At 41.1% G+C, this 20,342-nt stretch overlaps 1 protein-coding gene across 5 annotated transcripts in view; it reads left to right on the top strand.

Annotated features, from left to right (window-relative positions):
- The first annotated feature begins 202 nt into the window (after positions 1–202).
- Positions 203–20,342, top strand: part of pcdh9 (protocadherin 9) — a 170,329-nt gene continuing 150,189 nt past the window's right edge. For 3 of the 5 annotated variants that reach the window (XM_086026246.1, XM_086026247.1, XM_086026245.1), the window contains exons 1-2: positions 205–596; positions 1,479–4,586. In XM_086026246.1, the coding sequence (XP_085882372.1) occupies positions 1,551–4,586 (3,036 nt within the window). In that variant the 5' untranslated portion in view covers positions 205–596; positions 1,479–1,550. Of the gene's footprint in view, positions 597–1,478; positions 4,587–6,457; positions 11,087–20,342 lie in introns of those variants that run through there. The other 2 variants (XM_086026250.1, XM_086026248.1) reach the window with 2 other exon arrangements.

Genomic DNA, 20,342 nt, shown 5'->3' with positions numbered 1-20,342 from the left:
TGGGCGTCCTTGTACTTCAGCATCCCTCCTGTGACTCGACGGAAGAGAGAGAGAGAGAGGGGGAGAGAGAGAGTGAGAGAGAGAGAGAGAGAGAGAAAGAGAGAGAGAGAGAGAGAGAGAGAGAGAGAGAGAGAGAGAGAGAGAGAGAGAGAGAGAGAGAGAGAGAGAGAGAGAGAGAGAGAGTTGGAGCAAGATATCCAGCCTCGTGAGTGAGAGCGCTAGGATGAGTGGCGCGTAAACGTTGCGCATTGGTGTGACATTGAACGCCTCTCATTTGAAATTTGCAGCAACAAGGAGCACAGATTCGGACGTTTTACACCTTTTTTTTTTGCCTTCGTTACCAATTTTTAAACCCATGGACTTCATGCCAGAGTTGAGTGACAATGAAGCCCCTTGGACTTGAAACATGAGGGAATAGAGTGGTTCGTCTTGCGTTCAGCTCGCCGGCGCTTCGCACGTTTAGTAAGTGCATTTTTCACGGGACGTCAACCCGGAGCTGAGCATTGATTTTGGGAGACGCTTTAATGGAAGACACCGCAAACCACTGACCACCTGGCTGCTGGAAGATGAGACGCTGATCACCGACACAGCCGCAGGTTACACGCTTATATCCCTTGCATTAGTGAAGTTAAATTGGGGAGGAAATAATTGAGGCACTCATATTGTTTGTGCGACTCAGTTTTCTTTCTTTCCTTTTTTTGTTCGTTTTCCCGGACCTAATTACCAATGGGAACCTAAGAGGATATCATGAGATTTCTATATGAGCTGGTATACTCCAAATTTTCTCCAGTGATATTGCTTATTTTGGGTATGTACACTTTAGAGTAGAGTTTTCCAGTAATAATTTTAATTTTTACTGGAAGGCATGGATGTGTAGCTATTCATTCGGGATCCTGAACACAACTTCCGTTTTTTAATTTTAGCGGTTTGTTTAAAACTAATAAGTGTGTGCAATGTTCACCCAATGTGAACCCCAAAAAGTCGCAACTGTTTTTTTTTTTTTTTTTAACATCATGTGTCCGAGTGTCCGACTGGAGCAACATACACAAATGCCCATGTAAATGTCTGATGCAGTGTGTTAAGTTGATTTTCTCTGAATTATTCCTTCAAACATTTTGGCAGATAAAACATAACGGGCCTTATGCATGAAGGTGTTTAGGAATCATTTCCTTAAATATGTTATTTTTCCAATGTATTGATCTGAAGTCCCAGTGGGTTTTACTAAATAATTCTTGAACTTCAACAAAGTCATTATAGTGAGTACAGTATAAGAATACAATTGCACTGTTGAATCCCAAGTATTCTATGGAATGTTGTTAAAAACAAACATTAGGTAAATGGATTATTGTAATTGAAAAGGTGGAACAAATTAAGAATGATTCATGAATGAGGCCCATTATTTTTAGGCAGGAAAGTTAGATGTGATCACCTTGTCTCATTAAGTATTGACTGAAAGCAATCTCTTTCTGTATTTTTAGGGTTGGACGATTCCTGTCGTCAGTGAAAAGTCTGCTTTCTTAGAGAGAAACATTTGCCTCACTTTCTCTGTCATGGATCTAAAAGACTATTACCTGTTGGGTGCTTTGCTTGCCTGCATATGGCTAGATCCTTCAATAGCCCAAGAACTAATCTACCCCATCAGGGAGGAGCTGCAAGAAAATGTCCTGATTGGAAATATACCGAGGGACCTCAACATCTCCCATACAAATGCGGCCACAGGAGCAAGTGCTAATCTTGTGTACCGGTTGGTCTCCAAAGCAGGAGATAACCCTCTGGTCCGTGTTCTGAGCAGCACCGGTGAGATATTCACAACATCAAACCGAATAGATAGGGAGAAGCTATGCCCCGGTCCTTCCTTTGAGGACAGCGAGTGTTCCTTTGAAATTGAAGTGGTCATCCTGCCTAATGATTATTTCAGGCTGATTAAAATCAAAATAATCGTCAGAGACACAAATGATAATGCGCCCATGTTCCCATCCCCTGTGATCAACATCTCCATCCCAGAGAACACGCTCATTAACAGTCGCTTTGCTATTCCTTCGGCTACTGACCCAGACACTGGTCCAAACAGTGTGCATAAATATGAGCTGATCAATGGGCAAAGTGCCTTTGGCTTAGACATCGTGGAAACGCCTGAGGGGGAGAAGTGGCCCCAGCTCATTGTGCAGCAGGATCTGGACAGAGAGCAGAAGGATACGTATGTGATGAAGATTAAAGTGGAGGATGGTGGCAGCCCGCAGAAATCCAGCACTGCCATTCTCCAAGTTACTGTGACAGACGTCAACGATAACAGACCTGTCTTTAAGGAGAGTCAGGTAGAGGTGCATATTCCAGAGAATTCTCCTATTGGCACATCCGTTGTGCAGCTTCAGGCCACAGATGCAGATGTAGGGGCCAATGCAGAGATTCGATATGTATTTGGGACTCAGGTGTCACCTGCTACAAAGAGGCTGTTTGCACTGAATACGACATCTGGCCTAATCACTGTACAGAGGCCTCTGGACAGGGAAGAAACTGCAATACATAAGCTCTCTGTTGTGGCTAGTGACGGCAGCCCGAGCCCTGCCAGAGCCGTAATTTCAATAAATGTGACTGATGTTAATGACAATCCCCCCAATATAGACTTGAGATATATAATCAGTCCCATAAATGGCACTGTTTTCCTCTCCGAGAAGGATCCCATCAATACCAAGATAGGCCTCATCACAGTGTCAGACAAAGACACTGACATCAACGGCAAGGTCATTTGTTTCATCGAGAAGGATGTGCCCTTCCATCTCAAAGCTGTGTATGACAACCAGTATCTGCTGGAGACATCTGCCCTGCTCGACTATGAAGGCACCAAGGAATATAACTTCAAAATTGTGGCTTCCGATTCTGGGAAACCAAGCTTAAATCAGACCACCCTGGTGAGAGTGCGGCTGGAGGACGAGAATGACAACCCACCTATTTTCACTCAACCTGTCATTGAACTGGCTGTCATGGAGAACAACAAACGGGACCTGTTCCTCACCGCTCTTAGTGCCACGGATGAGGACAGTGGGAAAAATGCAGAGATAGTTTATCAGCTTGGACCAAATGCATCATTCTTTGATCTTGACCGCAAAACAGGGGTTCTGACTGCTTCCAGAGTTTTTGATCGCGAGGATCAGGACAAGTTCCTGTTCACGATAACGGCAAGAGACAATGGCACCCCGCCTCTGCAGACACAAGCAGCTGTCATTGTAACTGTGCTGGATGAAAATGACAACAACCCCAAGTTTACACATAACCACTTTCAGTTTTTTGTCTCTGAGAATCTCCCAAAATACAGCACAGTTGGAGTGATAACTGTGACAGATTCTGATGCTGGAGAAAATGCTGCCGTTTCTCTTTCCATTCTGAATGACAACGAAAACTTCATTTTGGATCCTTTCTCTGGCGTTATTAAGTCCAACGTGTCATTTGATAGGGAGCAACAGAGCTCCTACACATTTGATGTGAGGGCTGTGGACAGTGGCAGGCCTCCTTGCTCCTCAGCTGCCAAGGTGACCATCAATGTCATTGATGTGAACGACAACACCCCGGTTGTCATCTACCCCCCCTCTAACACATCTTTTAAGCTCGTCCCACTGTCCTCCATCCCTGGATCTGTGGTCGCCGAGGTGTTTGCAGTAGATGGCGATACAGGAATGAACGCTGAATTGAAATACACTATTGTGCATGGCAACAACAAGGGTCTTTTCAGGATTGACCCAGTCACTGGGAATATCACTCTGGAGGAGAAGCCAGCAGTGAGTGATATTGGATTACACAGATTAGTGGTCAACATCAGTGATTTGGGATATCCAAAGTCCCTCCATACTCTGGTGCTGGTATTCCTTTATGTCAACGATACTGTGGGGAACTACAGTCTAATCAATGATCTCATCCGGCGTAGGATGGAAACCCCAATTGAACGCAACATCAGCGAAAGCAGTGAAACTTATCAAAGTGGGGACTATTTAACAATCATGATAGCCTTTGTGACTGGAGCCTTAGTAGTGATTATTGTCATCTTTGTGACTGTCCTGCTGCGCTGCCGGCACACTTCCAGGTTCAAAGCTGCACAGAGGAAGAAACAGGGGACAGAATGGATGTCACCAAACACAGAGAACAAGCAAAATAAGAAGAAAAAGCGCAAGAAAAGGAAATCTCCAAAAAGCTCCTTGCTCAATTTTGTTACCATTGAGGGAAACAAACCTGACGATCCTGCCCATGAGCCAATCAACGGAACCATCAGTCTGCCTACCGAACTGGAAGAGCAAGGGATAGGACGCTTTGATTGGAATGCCACACCTACCACCACCTTCAAACCAAGCAGCCCTGACCTGGCCCGACACTACAAATCTGCCTCGCCGCAATCAGCATTCCACCTCAAGGCTGACACGCCGGTCTCAGTTAAGAAGCATCATGTGATTCAGGAGCTCCCACTGGATAACACGTTTGTTGGGGGCTGTGACACCCTTTCCAAGAGGTCCTCCACAAGCTCCGACCACTTCAGTGCCTCAGAGTGCAGCTCCCAAGGAGGGTTCAAGACCAAGGCGCCCATGCACACCAGACAGCAGGTAAAGGAGCACTTTTACTGGTCTATAAGTACTGCCTATAACTGCCCTGTTCCACAATGCTAAAGTGTCACTTAAGATTTGAGTCTCACACTTAGGTTACTGATGCAACAACAAAGTAAAGCAAGCACACAGATTTTTCCAAATGATCAAACTAAAAGATGAAAAAAAAAAAGCAACTAAACATCCACCAATTATGGAATTGATGGACTCTTCTTTCACATACACAATTTGGTGGTTCAATCTAAGACTCATGGTTGTCTCATGAAAAATTGTATTAGTTTCAATCATCCGGATGAAACTGGGTGAGTGGCTGCCTTATTTTACGTATTCTGCACCCAGGATAGATCATTGGTTAAAAAACTGTACATTTATCTCTTGTGACCCACTGTTCTTTGTGAAAGAAACATTTTTTTCTTGCCTATCTACTCAAACCTGACACAACAGGTATAGCATCTCTAAAAAGATAGAAGACGTCTCACCACTCATAAAACTCTAGAGTGCATTCATGTTTTTTGTTTGTTTCAGTGTTCTGGTGTGTACTGTGATATAAACCAAGGCCACGCAGCGTTTTCAATACCTGTAAGCAAAAACAACAAGTAACAATTAGTCCTCCATAGTGTCAAATGTGAATGTCACAGACAGCTTTGCCACATCATCAAAGCCTGAGTTAAATTCTTCCTCCCAAAGCACACTAACAAATTGAGTGAGTCTTGTCTGGGACTTGATACACATCCAATTCAAAAAGGATTAGCCAATAATGAGCCTCAAATTTAAACATAATCCATGCTGCTTTTTTGGGGGGTGTATCAAAGCCTTATTAATTTTTCTGCTAATAAAGCCCCACTACACAACACACAGTTATAATCTAATATAACACACATGGACAAATACGGGGAGCAGCAGAGGTGGGGGATGAGAAAGAGGACAGAGGGAGGGCCAAGTGAGAGAGTTGTCACTGGCTCAGGCTTCACTGGTGGTGGAACTGAACCTTTAGGTGGCAGTGTTGAGCTGCATGGTGGTAATTGGCACGACGCCAGCCTGCAGTGGTCCACGCAAGGCAGGAAAAGAAAGAAGTGAAATCTATGTTGGCGTTCTTAGTGAAATACTCTCTTCTAATGATGCTGAGGCTGCACAGGAAAGATTGATAATGACAGGTAGAGATGAGAGTGATAAGGTCGAGCCAGGAGAGGAAGAGGAATTACTAGGGTGATGCTGTGCGAGACTCAATGTCGATGCGTACCTCCGGGTCACTGCATTTGGACTAGTATTTAATGTTTGTTTGTGTGAGAGATAGCAGTCAAAAAAGGCATTCAGTTTGCCATCGTTTCCCAGACACTAGTTAGTGTGAATGCGTGGCTGGTGGCGGGAGGTGTGGGGAATGAGACAAGGTGATGACATGGTGGCTGTGGGGTGTGACAACCACGATAGTGCATGAAATATGACACTATATAGTAAGCATATCTTCATTGATCCTTTCAGTCATCCTGCGCTTTCTGAAGGACTTATTGGGATCAATAATTCTGACACATGACCAAAAGGAGCACTATGTGCTGCTGTATTTGATGTAATGCCGTTTATAGCGCAAATAATGGAGACACTTAAACACAGCTGTTTTCCAATAATCTCAGCTATTTGCTTGACTATGGTTTGTATCTGCTCATGGAAGGTCTTAAACGAAATCTTATTTTATCTCAAGAGTCAAAACTGACCTCATATTGCGCCTTACTCACTTTGACCATTCTGATGAACTCATCCAGTCTCTCATCTATTCATTTTGACTAGACATTAATTGGCAGTAACACATGGAATGGTTTATCAAAAAATCTGAAATGTCATGTCATGTCATCTTCCAAACCGCTTATCCTATACAGGGTCGCGGGGAGTTGCTGGAGCCTATCCCAGCCGTCAATGGGCGAAGGCAGACTACACCCCGAACTGGTCGCCAGCCAGTCGCAGGTCACACATAGACACTGTCACTGAGTGGGAATCGATCCCACGCTGCCCGCACACAACTCAGGCGTGTCTACCACTACACTATCAGGGACCCAAAATCTGAAATCATCGGCCAAATAATTGGACATCTTATCGTTTTGTTTTTTTTTTTTGCATGTTTTTAAAGCTTTTCTGAATAAGTGAGGAATAGTTCCTTTTTTCCCTCCTTGTTCGTAATAGCAATCTTGTACCAAGGTTTGTCGGCTTCAAAACAGATGGCTGTTTTACCGTCATATCAATTCCACGTTCTCTCACTGAGGTCTTCATATTTGAGGTTAAATGGCAGTCATTGATTGTGGTAAAATGTTTAGACAGCCCTGGGAGGAAGGGTATAATTTCAATGCCCTCCCAATGTTTTTTTTTTTTTTTTGCACAGTACAATCATGTGAATGCTTGGCCTATGTAATTAATACATTCTTGGACGCAAGCATCCATTTTCCTTAGTTTGAAAAGTAACATGCTGTCCTGGCATTAAATTACAATATAAAGCACCATTGTGTCAAACTGTGTGATAGGGGAATTGAGTCTTTGCATTGTTTCCTCATGAGTAAGTAACATCATCAATCACCTCCTCTTGTTTGATGTGGACGTGAAATAAGCAACTAAGCGAACAAGGATGTTTAAGGCAAAGACATGGCTAAAGCTTTGGGGAATAGCTTTTGAATTGATTTTTTTTCTCCTCCCGGATTGAAAAGCCATTCTGTTTCATCTCTCAGGAGTCACTTCGATGCAGCATCAGCATCAATCAATAAATAAGAAAATTGAAAGCAAATTGATTAACAAGTAGACGGAGAGAGGAGAAAGGTCGACCAGCTGCAGCAAACCATGAAAAATCCACTGGTGGTATCGCACTCTTCTTTAATAGATAACATCAGGAAACAGAAATAGGAGACATTTTAAGTGCCGTCATCATTCTGTGTGGCTTTTGAGAGACCCCCAGCATCCTGATAGCAATAGGCGCAATCCTTGCCTTGTCTGCCTTTTTCACTTATTATTTATCCTCCGGGGACCAACATAAGCGGAAACAACAGTGAGTAAAAAAGCATAAAAACGCTGTCCTACTTTCACACGGCAACACAAGCTTCTAAGAAAACAAGGATAATATTGCTGCTGTTTCAGCATCAGTTACTTCCTTTCGGTATTGTGCATTTCACTGAGTGCTACCTGTACAATATACTGACAAGAACATGGAATCTAATCTCATTTTAAGGCGAGACACAGGTCTGGTTCACTAGCGGAACATGTGCCCAGTGGCTATGCGTCAACAGCACACTGTACATTAGATCCCAAGGCTCATGTTGAGAACACATTAATTTGATTTCACTGAGTGTACCGAGTTTATAAGTAGTCAGTGAGATGGTGTATTAGGCATCGTGCTAAACTGATTACACTCCTTGCTTTAATTTGTCAATGTTCATACAAATATTTGCTGGGACAAAATCAGTGAGAGATATGAGCGTGTGAATTTTACAACAGTCTTCATTATTCACCTTTCCATAATTTCCTTGGTGAATGTGAAAATAAGCCTGTCTATAATGTGAGAGGCCCGTGCCTGTGAGATGGGCCCATTTTTCCCCACTCACTTTGTTATGGTAATGTGACAATACTCTGTATGTGGGTGCACAATTACCAGCCTTATATGGGATTCACAGTGATGTGACCACATTGCTCCAACGAACGATTTATTTGCTGTGGGTGATCTTATTGCTATTATTTTTTTTAATATGGCAGCAGACACACAAGCACTTGCAAGCATGGACCGACAGTTCAGTTTTCACACACTGCTCACTCTGATGTGCAAATCATACCGCAGCAAAAGGCACATTTTATAAGAACTCCCTTTGGAACTGTTTCTGTAGGAACTTACACACTATATTGTGTCTGATGGTGAGTGATACCTTCCCAAAGTAATTAGCTGAAGTATTAGTTGACAGGGAATAAGCGGCATATATAATAATGAAACAAACTCCAAGTATATAGGGATGGCAGAAACCCCAAAATATGCAGAAAAAAAACTGAATATTGACCGCAGGATTTCTTTAGTAGCCTTGTCTATCTGTTGAATCAATAGACAGTCTAAGCAAACAAGAGTTTGTATAGAGGAACAGGATTGAAGACCCCTGGTATAGACCATCAGTAGCCTTGTATTTTTGTCAAATGAACGGCTAGTCTCTGCAAAAAAATAAATAAATTACAGGCCGTCATAATTAAGGAACCTTGGAGGGGTCGTCTTTCTTGTGCAGGTTCATTTGGCACGTTAATAAAGGAATTAGTGGTACGTATATGAGGGTTGATGGAAGGAGGGAAGTTTGGGAAGATTAATGGACTATGACAATGTTGCACCTAAGGGGAACGTCCGTTGCACTGTCTTCTTGGCTTTACTGACAAGGATGTTGGCAGTGTGACTGACGAAGTGAGAGAGAAACCATCATTCAGCATGTCCTTGTACGGCACATGCACAAGGTACTCCTGTCTATGAGGTAGATGAGCAAAATTGAACCGATTATGTCGTGGATACATATTTCTTTTGTCAGATGTCCAAGCTTTAAGGCATAAAAAACAAGGCTTTCATTGATGTTAACACACTAATTGACCATATCACTGGGCAAATACTGTTTAACAATGAAAAACACGAAAGGAAAATGTGACTACTCCACATTCCAATTCATACAACCAACAAATTCATTAAAAAGGGGGTTGCACAAACATTACACATCATTCATTGGGGGCTTGTTCCTGCAAAGAACGTTCCTGAAGAAGTAGTCATGTCCTATACGTGTACATGGTTAAATGTATTGACTTGTGGCCTATACTAAGCTATTGGGTGTTAGCAGTAGCAGAGTAGATTAGAGCCTTGAGGGGATCCAGTTGTGTCTGCACAAAACAACAAAATAAATCACCGCTGTCTGCAAACAAGCTGGACTGTGAGTTATTTGGTTTTCTTGTCCGCTGCTAAACCAAATGATTTTTTTTTTTTTTATGTTTATTTCTAGAGCAGACTACCCAAAACACAGATGATGGCAAATTACCAGGAATTTATTTAATTTGTACACATTTGTATTCCTGTGAGTACATTTTACACCCTCATCCTTAAGTTTGGCATCATGCATAAAATTCTGTTTTGATATAATGACAAATGTCATCATATCAAAATGTGTGTGCGTGTGTGTGTGTTTGCGTGTGTGCGCGTGTGCATGTGTCCATATGCGATTTTTCTCTGTCTATCTTTTGTTTGTTTGTCTGCCACTTTTGTCTGACAAGTCATTCATCTTAAAAGTAAACATCGTCTATCTCTGCAAATTCTCACAGAAAATTGACTGATGATCAATCATCCCGAGAGTCACTATAGGATATTCATGTTGTGCATGCACAAAAAAAACCAACAAAAAAAAACATTATTTTGGCTTTTGTGGGACTGTCATTACTTCAGTCATCTTCACGTTTTCACTAATCCAAAAGACAATGCCCATTTCTCAACTGCAATCGATCAAGCTGACATACTCGTGTTATGTTTTCTCCTAACACATCATGATGATAAAAAAAAAAAAAAAAAAAAAAAAACACCACTTAAGGTTTCTTCAGCATGTATAAAATAAGAGTAGAGGGTGGAAGAAAATGTTTCTTGAGTTCTTGCTTGTCTACAAAAATGATATAAAGTATAAGTTATAATGGTACATCATTGTGCGAATTCCTTCACCCCAAGAACCCATCCCTTCTTTTTACCCCTCAACTGCCAAATTACCACCACCAATTGACCCCCGCCCACCCCCCTCCGTCATACCTTTCAACCAACTTTTATCGGGGTCAATGCTGTTACTTGCAATGTTAAATCACGGTTGGCATGGTCACCTTTTTTGTGTTCTGATCATTTGTGACAGATGTGAGTGCTTTGTGTTCAGTGCCTACTTCCCTTCCGGGGAATGGTGTGGGCTCGTGTAAAAGATGGGCAAAGCATTGCTGTATGTCTTGACATGACAAACCCAGAGGGAGACATGTCTTTGTCATTGTTGTTGTTACATGTGACGCAAGAGGCCTCAGCTCGGTCACTAGCTTGCGCCAGTGTCCAAGCTAATAGTTGTGATAATGGCCTTGCCAGACAAACATGCCCAAAGCGAGCTGGGAGTGGGGTGTGTGGGTTTGGGGGAGGGGGGGTATTGTGACGTGAAATGTGACTGCCATTGATTGCTGTGCCACATGGCCTCATCACTTACAAAGACTCTGTAACCCTCATCGATGTAAATGTTTATTGTATATACGATATGTTTCATGTAAATTGAACTCCTGGTAATTTTGCCTAATGTGCTGTGTTAAAAAATAATGGACTTAATTTTTGTTTTATTTGCCCTGCCTTTTTTTTTTATAACTTTTTTTTTTTTCTGGGACATCTGAAATGAACTAAAAACAAACTGCCAATTATTTAGAACACTGCAAATGCTGTTTTTGAAAGCTTTATTTGAACACTGCTATTCTACCTTAATAATTTCATAATAAATGTTTCCAAGAGCTCATTTCCTGTTTCTTATCTGTCAGTTCTTTCTCCATTTCTGATGAGCTGAGACATATCGTGTAAACTGGGACATGTCAGGCCGCTACTGCACTAATTGTCAACTGGCTCTGATCAACAGCCGCCAAGGAAGGGAAGGAAAATGAGAGAGATACCAGGTTTTGGGGTTTGAAGAGATCAACTGCAGATTTGTTCGCCATTTTAAACAAATTCCTTGCAAGAATTTAATGTAGGTGTGTTGCTTAATCACAGTGACACCACTTTGAAGGTGTTGTATGATTTTGAAGGCTTTCCTCCCATCCCATAGTCAATTACAAAGTCAGACTTCAACTCTGACCAAATTTAAATCTGTTTTACATACATGGAGTCTGTATTAATCCATTCATCAAGTGCAGAAAAGTACTGCTAAAGAGATATGTTTACCCAATAATTCCTGAGTGTGTTTATGTCACTTACATCAAGTTCAACATAATGCCTAAAAGGTCCCATGCCATCAAAACCATTTTTGTTCCCACAGATTTAGGCATTACATAGATCAAAATGTCTGTAACCTGGTTTAAGTTTGTCACCTATGCGTTTTGAAATGCAAAATGAAGCAAAATGAGCTGATCAGATGCAGTTGTGACATAGATCCGCTACTTATTATTGAAATACCTACCCACTTTGGGGTTGCTACACACCCACTCAACTCAGGAAAAATGGCTGAGCGACAACGCAGCTGCATTTGTGCAAAGCTAAAGCATAAGCTAAGCATTTCGTGGAGGATGACCTCCCCATCAACTGTAAGTACTCGTATTCTAAAAGTAATATTTTACTATATTACATCATCAGCACAGTTGTTCAACACATGCATGAATGTAGCTATCTGTATCCAGTCAGATTTAGGGTACTGTATACCTCTGCAACTTTCATGGTTACTGCGTCAAAACATCAGTAGGGTAAGACGAACTCTGTCTTACAATGGTGTAAACACAGCTCATGTTCTGTTGGTGGACCAACAATCCAACGCTTGGTGAATTTTACTTCACAGTGATAGTAAGACCCGACATTGAATGATCATAATATGACGTCATGGTGAACGCTTGGCCACCACAAGACGGTGAGATATAGCCAGAGCTGGGCACTTGACCCTTTTTTGCCGGTTCGGCCGCGACCCTCCACCCTTGACCTGGGTACCCTTCTGGCCGCGACCCTCCGGCCATATTCATAAACATTGTCGCCCACTGCCTCATTCCACCCCCCGACACCCCAAAAAAAAAGCGTCCGTGATTGACGTCGCCGCAGGAGAGAGGCTAACGGCAGAGGCTTTTTAAAGAACATTAGCACGCTTCAAATGCGCCAGTAGTACTTACCCAACTGCGTGTGCTTACTTGCATTGCGAGCCCCGGGTTGGATTTGTCGTATAGTATGTATAATTATTTGGGTCCAACAGACGGCCAGAAGTTGCAGTCAACAACTTACTTTTTTTCCACACTTCCACTCCTTCACACTTCCCGGCCTTCAAAATAAAAGCATACCAGCAAACCACTATACACAGCAGGTTTGCAACGTCGTACTTCCGGAAGTAGGGAAGACGAGAGAGAAGAAATGCATGAACTCCACCTTGATGTGCCGGCGTCATCCTTGAGTGCTGCCCGCAGCTTGACTATACTCGTAGACACAAGTTGTTTTGAAACAGTTACGTTCCAAGTTGTGGGGCGCCGCTTCAAAAAGACAGCGACAACAATGGATATCGTGCCTGCTACAACCATAAAGGCACCGAGATGACTAGACGATGCATTTAATCTTATTGCGAAAACGATCTGGAAGGTGGCGGCTAAGGGGGAACGTGGGTGAGTAGCTTCTTTTTACACATGCCGCTGCCAAACTAGTTTGCTTTGCAGCAGCAACGAGCTGCGTGGTGCATTCTCTCCTCCGTGTGGGAAACTGTATGTCATCGCAACATGTGACATAATGGACCGATCAGACCAGCAACAATTCCTGATGGGTGCGTGGCATGTGTTGCAGACCCTTCGCCAAGAGCACAATGCGTCGGTCATGTGAATCAATGCGGCAGTTGTCGCTCTCGCCGTTGCGGGAGTAGAAAGAAGCCTAAAAAGAAGCCTTTCACCGAGTAGGCTGAGATGAAATTTGGCCGCCTCGCGAGCACATCACGCGCATGAGGGCCCATTACTGGGCCGGACTAAAATCCACTTTGGCCATGCTTAGTCCAGCCATTTTTTAGAATTTGCCATCCCCCACCCCTTGCCCCAAAAATGGGCATCCATTTGGGCATCTGGCCCAGGGACCGACTGCCCAGCTCTGAATATAGCATACTACAAATCAGAGCAAAGCCTTCTTACATGTCAAGTATTCATGAGAAATCCAGCTGTCTCATCTGCCAGGCTGTTTGGAGAAGCTAGAATCGCTAAAAGGACATCCTGGACATTTCAAACCCAAATTATCTCGCAAACCCCATAAAAGGACAAAAAAATACCGTAAAACCTCTACCATCCTGGGTTCCAGGTTCGCGGTCCTTAGTATTTCAGGATGGATGGAGCCAAGATTCAAACATACAACCACGGAACAATTAGGGCAACGAGCCATCGCTATGTCGTTGAAACATTTGTTACACATTATGAAATATACATACATGCACAAGCCGTATGACTCTGATCTTTGGGCAATAGAGATGAGTCCTTAATTAAACATTTGCATATAAAACACGATAGGAGTCCCAATTTACTTTGTTGTAGGAACAGCAATGACAACAGTTTCACAAAAGGTGTAATTCAAACGCTCGTCAACAATGGGGAAAAGAAACAATCTTCAATTAAAAATTTCCTGTCCTATTGTCACATCTACATGCAGTCCAAATGCCAAGGCAGCCATTCATGCACACCTTAAGCGCATAGTTTCAGATTTTTATAGCACCTGCAATAATCATAATACACACACACACACACACACACACAAACACACACACACACACACAAACAAAGACTTATTAAGATGTAATAATTGAACAGCGTAAAAAAAAAAAAAAAGAAGTATACTATTTCCATTTTATTGGATTAAAAATTGCAAAGGACACATTGTCACTTTCAAGATATGTTTCTTTTTCTTTATGCTCAAGATCAAATGAGTGGCATGTGCATTACTGTAGAGAAAGCCAGTGTTTACTTGCAACAACAGATCTATATTACTGTGCAAGTGTCAGGAATGGCTTTGTTTATATAATGAACCTTTTTGACAGCAGTCAGTATGACTTGTAAAACAGCAGGTTTATACAAATGTATGTATACACATAAGCAATATCCACAAGCTTTGAAGAGGAATTGTGTGCAAACAACCGATTACACTTAAATCCATCTTGGTGATGACATGGATATGGTTGCATTAGATTTCATTTTTTTTAACATGTGCTTCAATATGTTACCGTTAGAAACGTCCAACAGCCAGCATCATATTAGCACCTCCTGTGTGCCCTTCTTTCTCCATAACCATGAAGTGGCCTGCTAAGTATACACTATATGATCATTATGGTTTAGGTAAAACAACCAGTCTAATGCTGGTGTAAGGCAATTTCACTGTACTGTACAAAGATAAGGCCATCCTGCAGTTTATGTATGTATATTCAATTTAAAATAAAGGTATACAATTCGGTAAAATTTGGCTGCACATCGTCCTATTTATCAGCATTGTCTCTATCCTGACAAGTAACCAAACATGGATTGCATTTAAACAATATGGAAAACAAAGACACTTTGAACAATAGTGTGTATACCAACACAATTTCACTCGTTATTCACTCTCAATTCTAAATAAAAAAACATTAAAATGTGTGTCACATCCGCTCGAAGGTGTGTGTGCATGCGTGTTTGTGTTGAAGGGGGGATTTCAAAGTGCCACACCATCATATGTATGGAAAGTAGGCCTAACTCAGCTTAATCTGTTCACTCTGTTTGAAAGCCAGAAGCAGAGCTTAGTCTGCATTTGGGAGAGGAGGAGGTGGAGGAGGAAAAAAAGGACAAATAAATAAATAAATATAGGCTTTATAGTTTGACCTTGTGTGTACGGTCACTTTCAGAAAGCCATGTGCACTTCCAGACTGGAATTTGAAACCTGACTTCTGACCCAATGTATAATCATATTGCCTTTTCTTCCGAGAAAAGTAGAAACGGAACGGCAGTGACCATATTTATAAGAATAAGGCCACATTTATCAATTTTCTCAACTTTTAATATGCATGTAAAAATATTGAATAAATATAAAAATGGGCTAAGTGTCAAGGCGAGATACTTTTTTTTTCTTGCAAGTATTAGTGAATGAGAAATTGTATTTCCCTTCCAAATCGTGCGTGAATGCTGGCAGATGAAATAAATGAATTTAACACTATAAGAGCCATTAATACATCACAGCATATTAAAGCTATCCTCAGATACTGCACAACTGCCCCCCTTGGGACAGTGAGCAATATAGTCATGACATGAGAGCAATCGGTTTGGCTGTTTAGTGATTTTCTCCGATCATTGTTGCTGCTGCATTATTTCATTTGAATTTGGAAGAAGACAGTGCTATTGCAAGCTGTTACAATGATTACCGTTTTTGTTAATACAATAATAGCGATCACAGGTGAGCCATGATTGCTTGTTACTTCAGCCCTGAACAACTGTGATGTCACTTTCAGTTCATACGGCAAGTGGCAAAACAGCCGGCAATGGATTTTGATGCTTCATTCATATTCCACCAACACCATATTGATCAAAAGCTGTGTTTAGACTAGTGGGGACGCATAATACAAATTATTGTAAAGACAATTTTGAACTTGACTTACTCTTCAAAGTTAGATTTCTTATGCTCAACCCATTACCATATTCACCCAAACATTTTATTGAGACCTTGTCAAACATGGTTCACTTAAAATTCTTGCTACTCTCTACAGTTGAGTTGTTAGTTGTACAATATCTCTGCACAAGCAAAAAAGAAGCCCACATTTCTAAAAGTTACTGAATGCTTCTGAGACACAGTGCAGAACTCTAATGTTGGAGGTTAGTTTCAAATAAAAAGTGCCTGTGAGGGTATTTCTTCTCTCTCCCTGTGAGACACTCCAGTGTGACACTGCTTAGTCATGAGGGTCAGTGTGGACAAAGCTTTTTCTTTTTTTAATCAATAGCAGTATGTTGTGTGAGGCGCACTGTGAATGTTTTCACTTTGCAGTAACACAAGTCAACAGGGGTTCAAACTGAGATTGTGACAAAAGCACCGGGTCCTGCAAAAGGGACACATGTACAAATATCTTGATATGTACATATTGTTGTTTTTTTTCCAACTGAAATCAAATTCTCGGCTGGAAAACAAGGTTTCCTGTGGGCAAAACGCTGCTGTAGAGGAAACATTAAATCAAGCAAAAATCAGGATCAAGCATTGTTTTCAATAGCTTGGAAGCTGCAAGAGTTATGTTTATTGATTAAAGACAACAATAACAATGACAGCATGGACAGGGGCTTCTTATGTGATTTGGGGTAAAGAAGACTGAATAGCTGAGTCGAGTCTCCACAAAGCATACCGACTTCACTAAATATGCTTACATATGCTTCATTCTCATATCTTTTCAAGAACTGACAGATGCCTTTTGAACACAGTGTTGGCTGGGAGCACCGCTAAATTAGTCATATGCCTGGCGCTATTGCACTGAATTAAAATCCGGATAAGTCAGAAGCTTGCAGAAGGCCTAAGAGTTTATCCTCAATTTCTATTTTTTTTTTATCTTTCTTTTTTTTTAAGCACTCACTGATGCACATTTTTCCTGTGGCAACATGGTGTTGTCCCACGGACATCTCCCACTTCTGTAATCTTTCTCATTCAATATTCGGCCATTCATCTTTTTCCTTTGGGTGGAAAGAAAAAAAAAGGTGAGTGTGTCTCATAATTTACCCCCAAATAGCTTGGACTAGGGGAGAAACTTTAATACTTATCGCCATCATTAAAGCACATGATCATTCTGGACTACACTGGGTTATGATGTTGCAGAAAACCTGTGCAACTTTAATATATGTATGAGATCCTCACTGAAAGAAAGTGCAGCATTCACGCCACAGGGAACCATTGACATTTTCTCTTTTCCATTTCTGTTTTCAAGACGCGCTTGCATATGCGTACATGCATTGCATATGCACTTATTAGAATAAGAAAGTGGCCTAAAAGTTGCATAGATGACTCTTTGACCAGAGGTTTTTCAGGTTGATCCTTGAACAGACAGGACAAATTAGACTTGGGAGTTAAAAACAGAATTGCAGGGCGCTAAAACAAGGCACTTAAGCCCCCCTTGTTCGAGGGGGGTCACATGTTGGATGAGACTGGACTGTTTCCTGTGGGCATGGGGTGCAGTTTTTTTTTATTTTTTCGACACTAAAGATAATTTGTGCTCAATGAGTCTATCATAGAGGAAAAGACAAAACAACACAAAATGTAAATTCAGAGGCTGACAAACAAATATTTATTCATATCCGCTTTGATATTTGGGATAATTGAGTGAAACACTCACTGCCCACGACATTAGGTACTTTGTTTTTGTATTGGTTGTGGGTGTAGCTTATCTGATTTTGAATGAGAGACCAAACACTTATCATTACTGATTAATGTGAAGGGCTACCAGTTTGGAAGACACATCTGAAATAACACATTTGCATTTCATTCCTCCTGTGACAACAGCATATATATATATATATATATATATATATATATATATATATATATATATATATATATATATATATATACACTTTTACATTTACATTTTTTACATTTACTGTATATTTGGATATAGAACATTCTTATTTGGTTCAACGTAAAAGGAAAACCCCATTACTCAGAATAATAACATTGTAAATCAGATTTTATGGGGATTGTCAAGGATTTACATTCAAGCTAAATGTAACTAACAACATGGAAACAAAAAGGATAATCCACCATGGTGAATTTTATATGCAGATTGTCAAGGCTGTTGCCTTAAACACGTTTGATTTCAACCCATAAAAAACATTTTAATTGGTGAATGAATAAATTAAAAGATATATCATAAACGTGTTTGCATGACATTTCTTTACTTTTGTAAGAGCTTTTCAGAAAATGTTGTTCAAATATTAATACTTTTTGTATTTTGAAATTGTAACAGGTGACAGTTTGTCTGAATTAGAGCTTCAGTTTTCTATTTATCAGAAGTTTGATCTCTGTTTTGATTCAGTCATTAAGTATTTCCCATGGCACAGTGGATAAAACAGTTGATTAATTAATGTTAAGTGGAAATTATTAATATAAATCCTTAAATCTGTACAACATCATTAGTATTTTGTCATCGTTCATTGAGACCACATGCTGTAGCTTAACAACTCTGGGCACAAGATTTTCCTCATGAGAGAGTGGATAGAGAGATATATGTGTAATTTAGTAGACATTTAATGCTCTTCAGGGAGCTAATTAGATAAGAAGTTGTGATGTATAGCTGCTTGAGGGATGTGTGTCAACCCACTCCAGTTCAATGTATAGACTGCAGATCTGTATTGATAGTATGCTTTGTCTTGTGCCTCAGGCTTAGACATAGTGCTCCGACGCCTTTGTCTGGCGAGGCGAGCCAATAAGGCTTGTGATAAATCTGCCCGCGAATAAGCTGTCATCGAGGTGCCGCACATGGGAATATTTAACACAAACATAAAATATAGCTTGTCTGTTGTTTTATCGTCGGGGGTATACGATATGGCAGAGTTTTAAAATACCCTCACCTTCTTAGTTTTGCACTTTCTATCTCAGCAGGCCTCGCAGACACAGAATCATGTTGCTGTTAGGGCCATGGGGCAGGACCTAAAAAAAAATAAAAAATGAAGAAGAGAACACATTACACGGAATGGTGAACCAGAACCTTATCGCAACCGAGTAATATGCAGAGGTGTAAAACATTTGGCTGGCTTATTTAGATGAAATGATTTAGTTCTGGTTGTGCAGAGTGAGGGCTGAATGGAGTGGTGTGTTGGAGACAGGCAGGGGGGAGGCAAAAATTGGATTGCCCTATCTTACACCACACAAAGAGACAGAGCGAGGTTTCCTCTCTCTGCAGAATCCACTGTGACGATAACGTATGCTGATAATGGATATATGCACAGAGATTTATTTTTTATTTCCTGACGCAACATATTTTCCAGGAAACTTCTCTTTTATTTAAGTGTGATCTTCAGTAGTCTATTGTGAAAAAAGACTAAGGAAAAGCTGGTAGTAAGCAAGGGATTGTTTGGCATACAAAACAATACAGATGTTTTTCTAAAGGCCTAATGCAGTACTGTTATACCGTAGCTGTAAAAATTTAATGTAAGCTTGTGAAGAGATTTTTTTTTTCTGCTCGCTGAGTCATTATCTCATTTAAAGCGATTGCAAGAATCTAATTCATATGCCCACAGGACACTTAATTAGGTACACCCACACGTAACAATAACTCAAAGTAAAACGTGTCATGTCATGTCATCTTCCAAACCGCTTATCCTATACAGGGTCGCGGGGAGTTGCTGGAGCCTATCCCAGCCGTCAATGGGCGAAGGCAGACTACACCCCGAACTGGTCGCCAGCCAGTCGCAGGGCACACACAGACACTGTCACTGAGCAGGAATTGATCCCACGCTGCCCGCACACAACTCAGGCGTGCGTACCACTACACTATCAGTGACCCTTCTTCAAAGTACAACAATTTCTTCATATTTTGACACCTCTAAAGGGTATGTGACAGCTCTCGGTATGATGCAGTGCAGTTCCCCAGCACACCACACGACAATTGCAATTGAGTGTTAATTGATTCAATGAATTAAATACATACCTCTCTGATAGTGTCAATCTGAATATTCACCAAAAACAAAGTATGAAGAACACGCTGAGTGTTGTTTGTTTCTTGATTGAATTGTTAGCAAGGTTAAAAATGAAATAGCATATTTCAACAACATGGAGAATTCATAAAAGTGCTGATCAAGGGCTTGAGTTTCACTTTTATAATTGAATCATCTGTCCACCCCAGAAGCAAAATGTCACATTCCCTCACTTTCTGTGAACCAAGAAGTAGCCTGAATGGCTGCAGACTTGGGACAAAGCTATCTGCATACAAACATAAAATAGTACATTTTCACTTTTAAATAACTCAGTCTTGGACAAGTTTTCCAATCTTGTCCCTATTTTAGATCGAACACTTTGTGATCATTAGATTGTGCATGTAGCCTATACCTTATGTTGTGACCTATGATTGC

Source organism: Filicampus tigris, chromosome 3 (assembly GCF_054856515.1).
Source record: "Filicampus tigris isolate MCC_2025a chromosome 3, RoL_Ftig_1.0, whole genome shotgun sequence".
NCBI classification, from domain to species: Eukaryota; Metazoa; Chordata; class Actinopteri; order Syngnathiformes; family Syngnathidae; genus Filicampus; species Filicampus tigris.
This window is presented reverse-complemented; position numbering and strand designations above follow the sequence as displayed.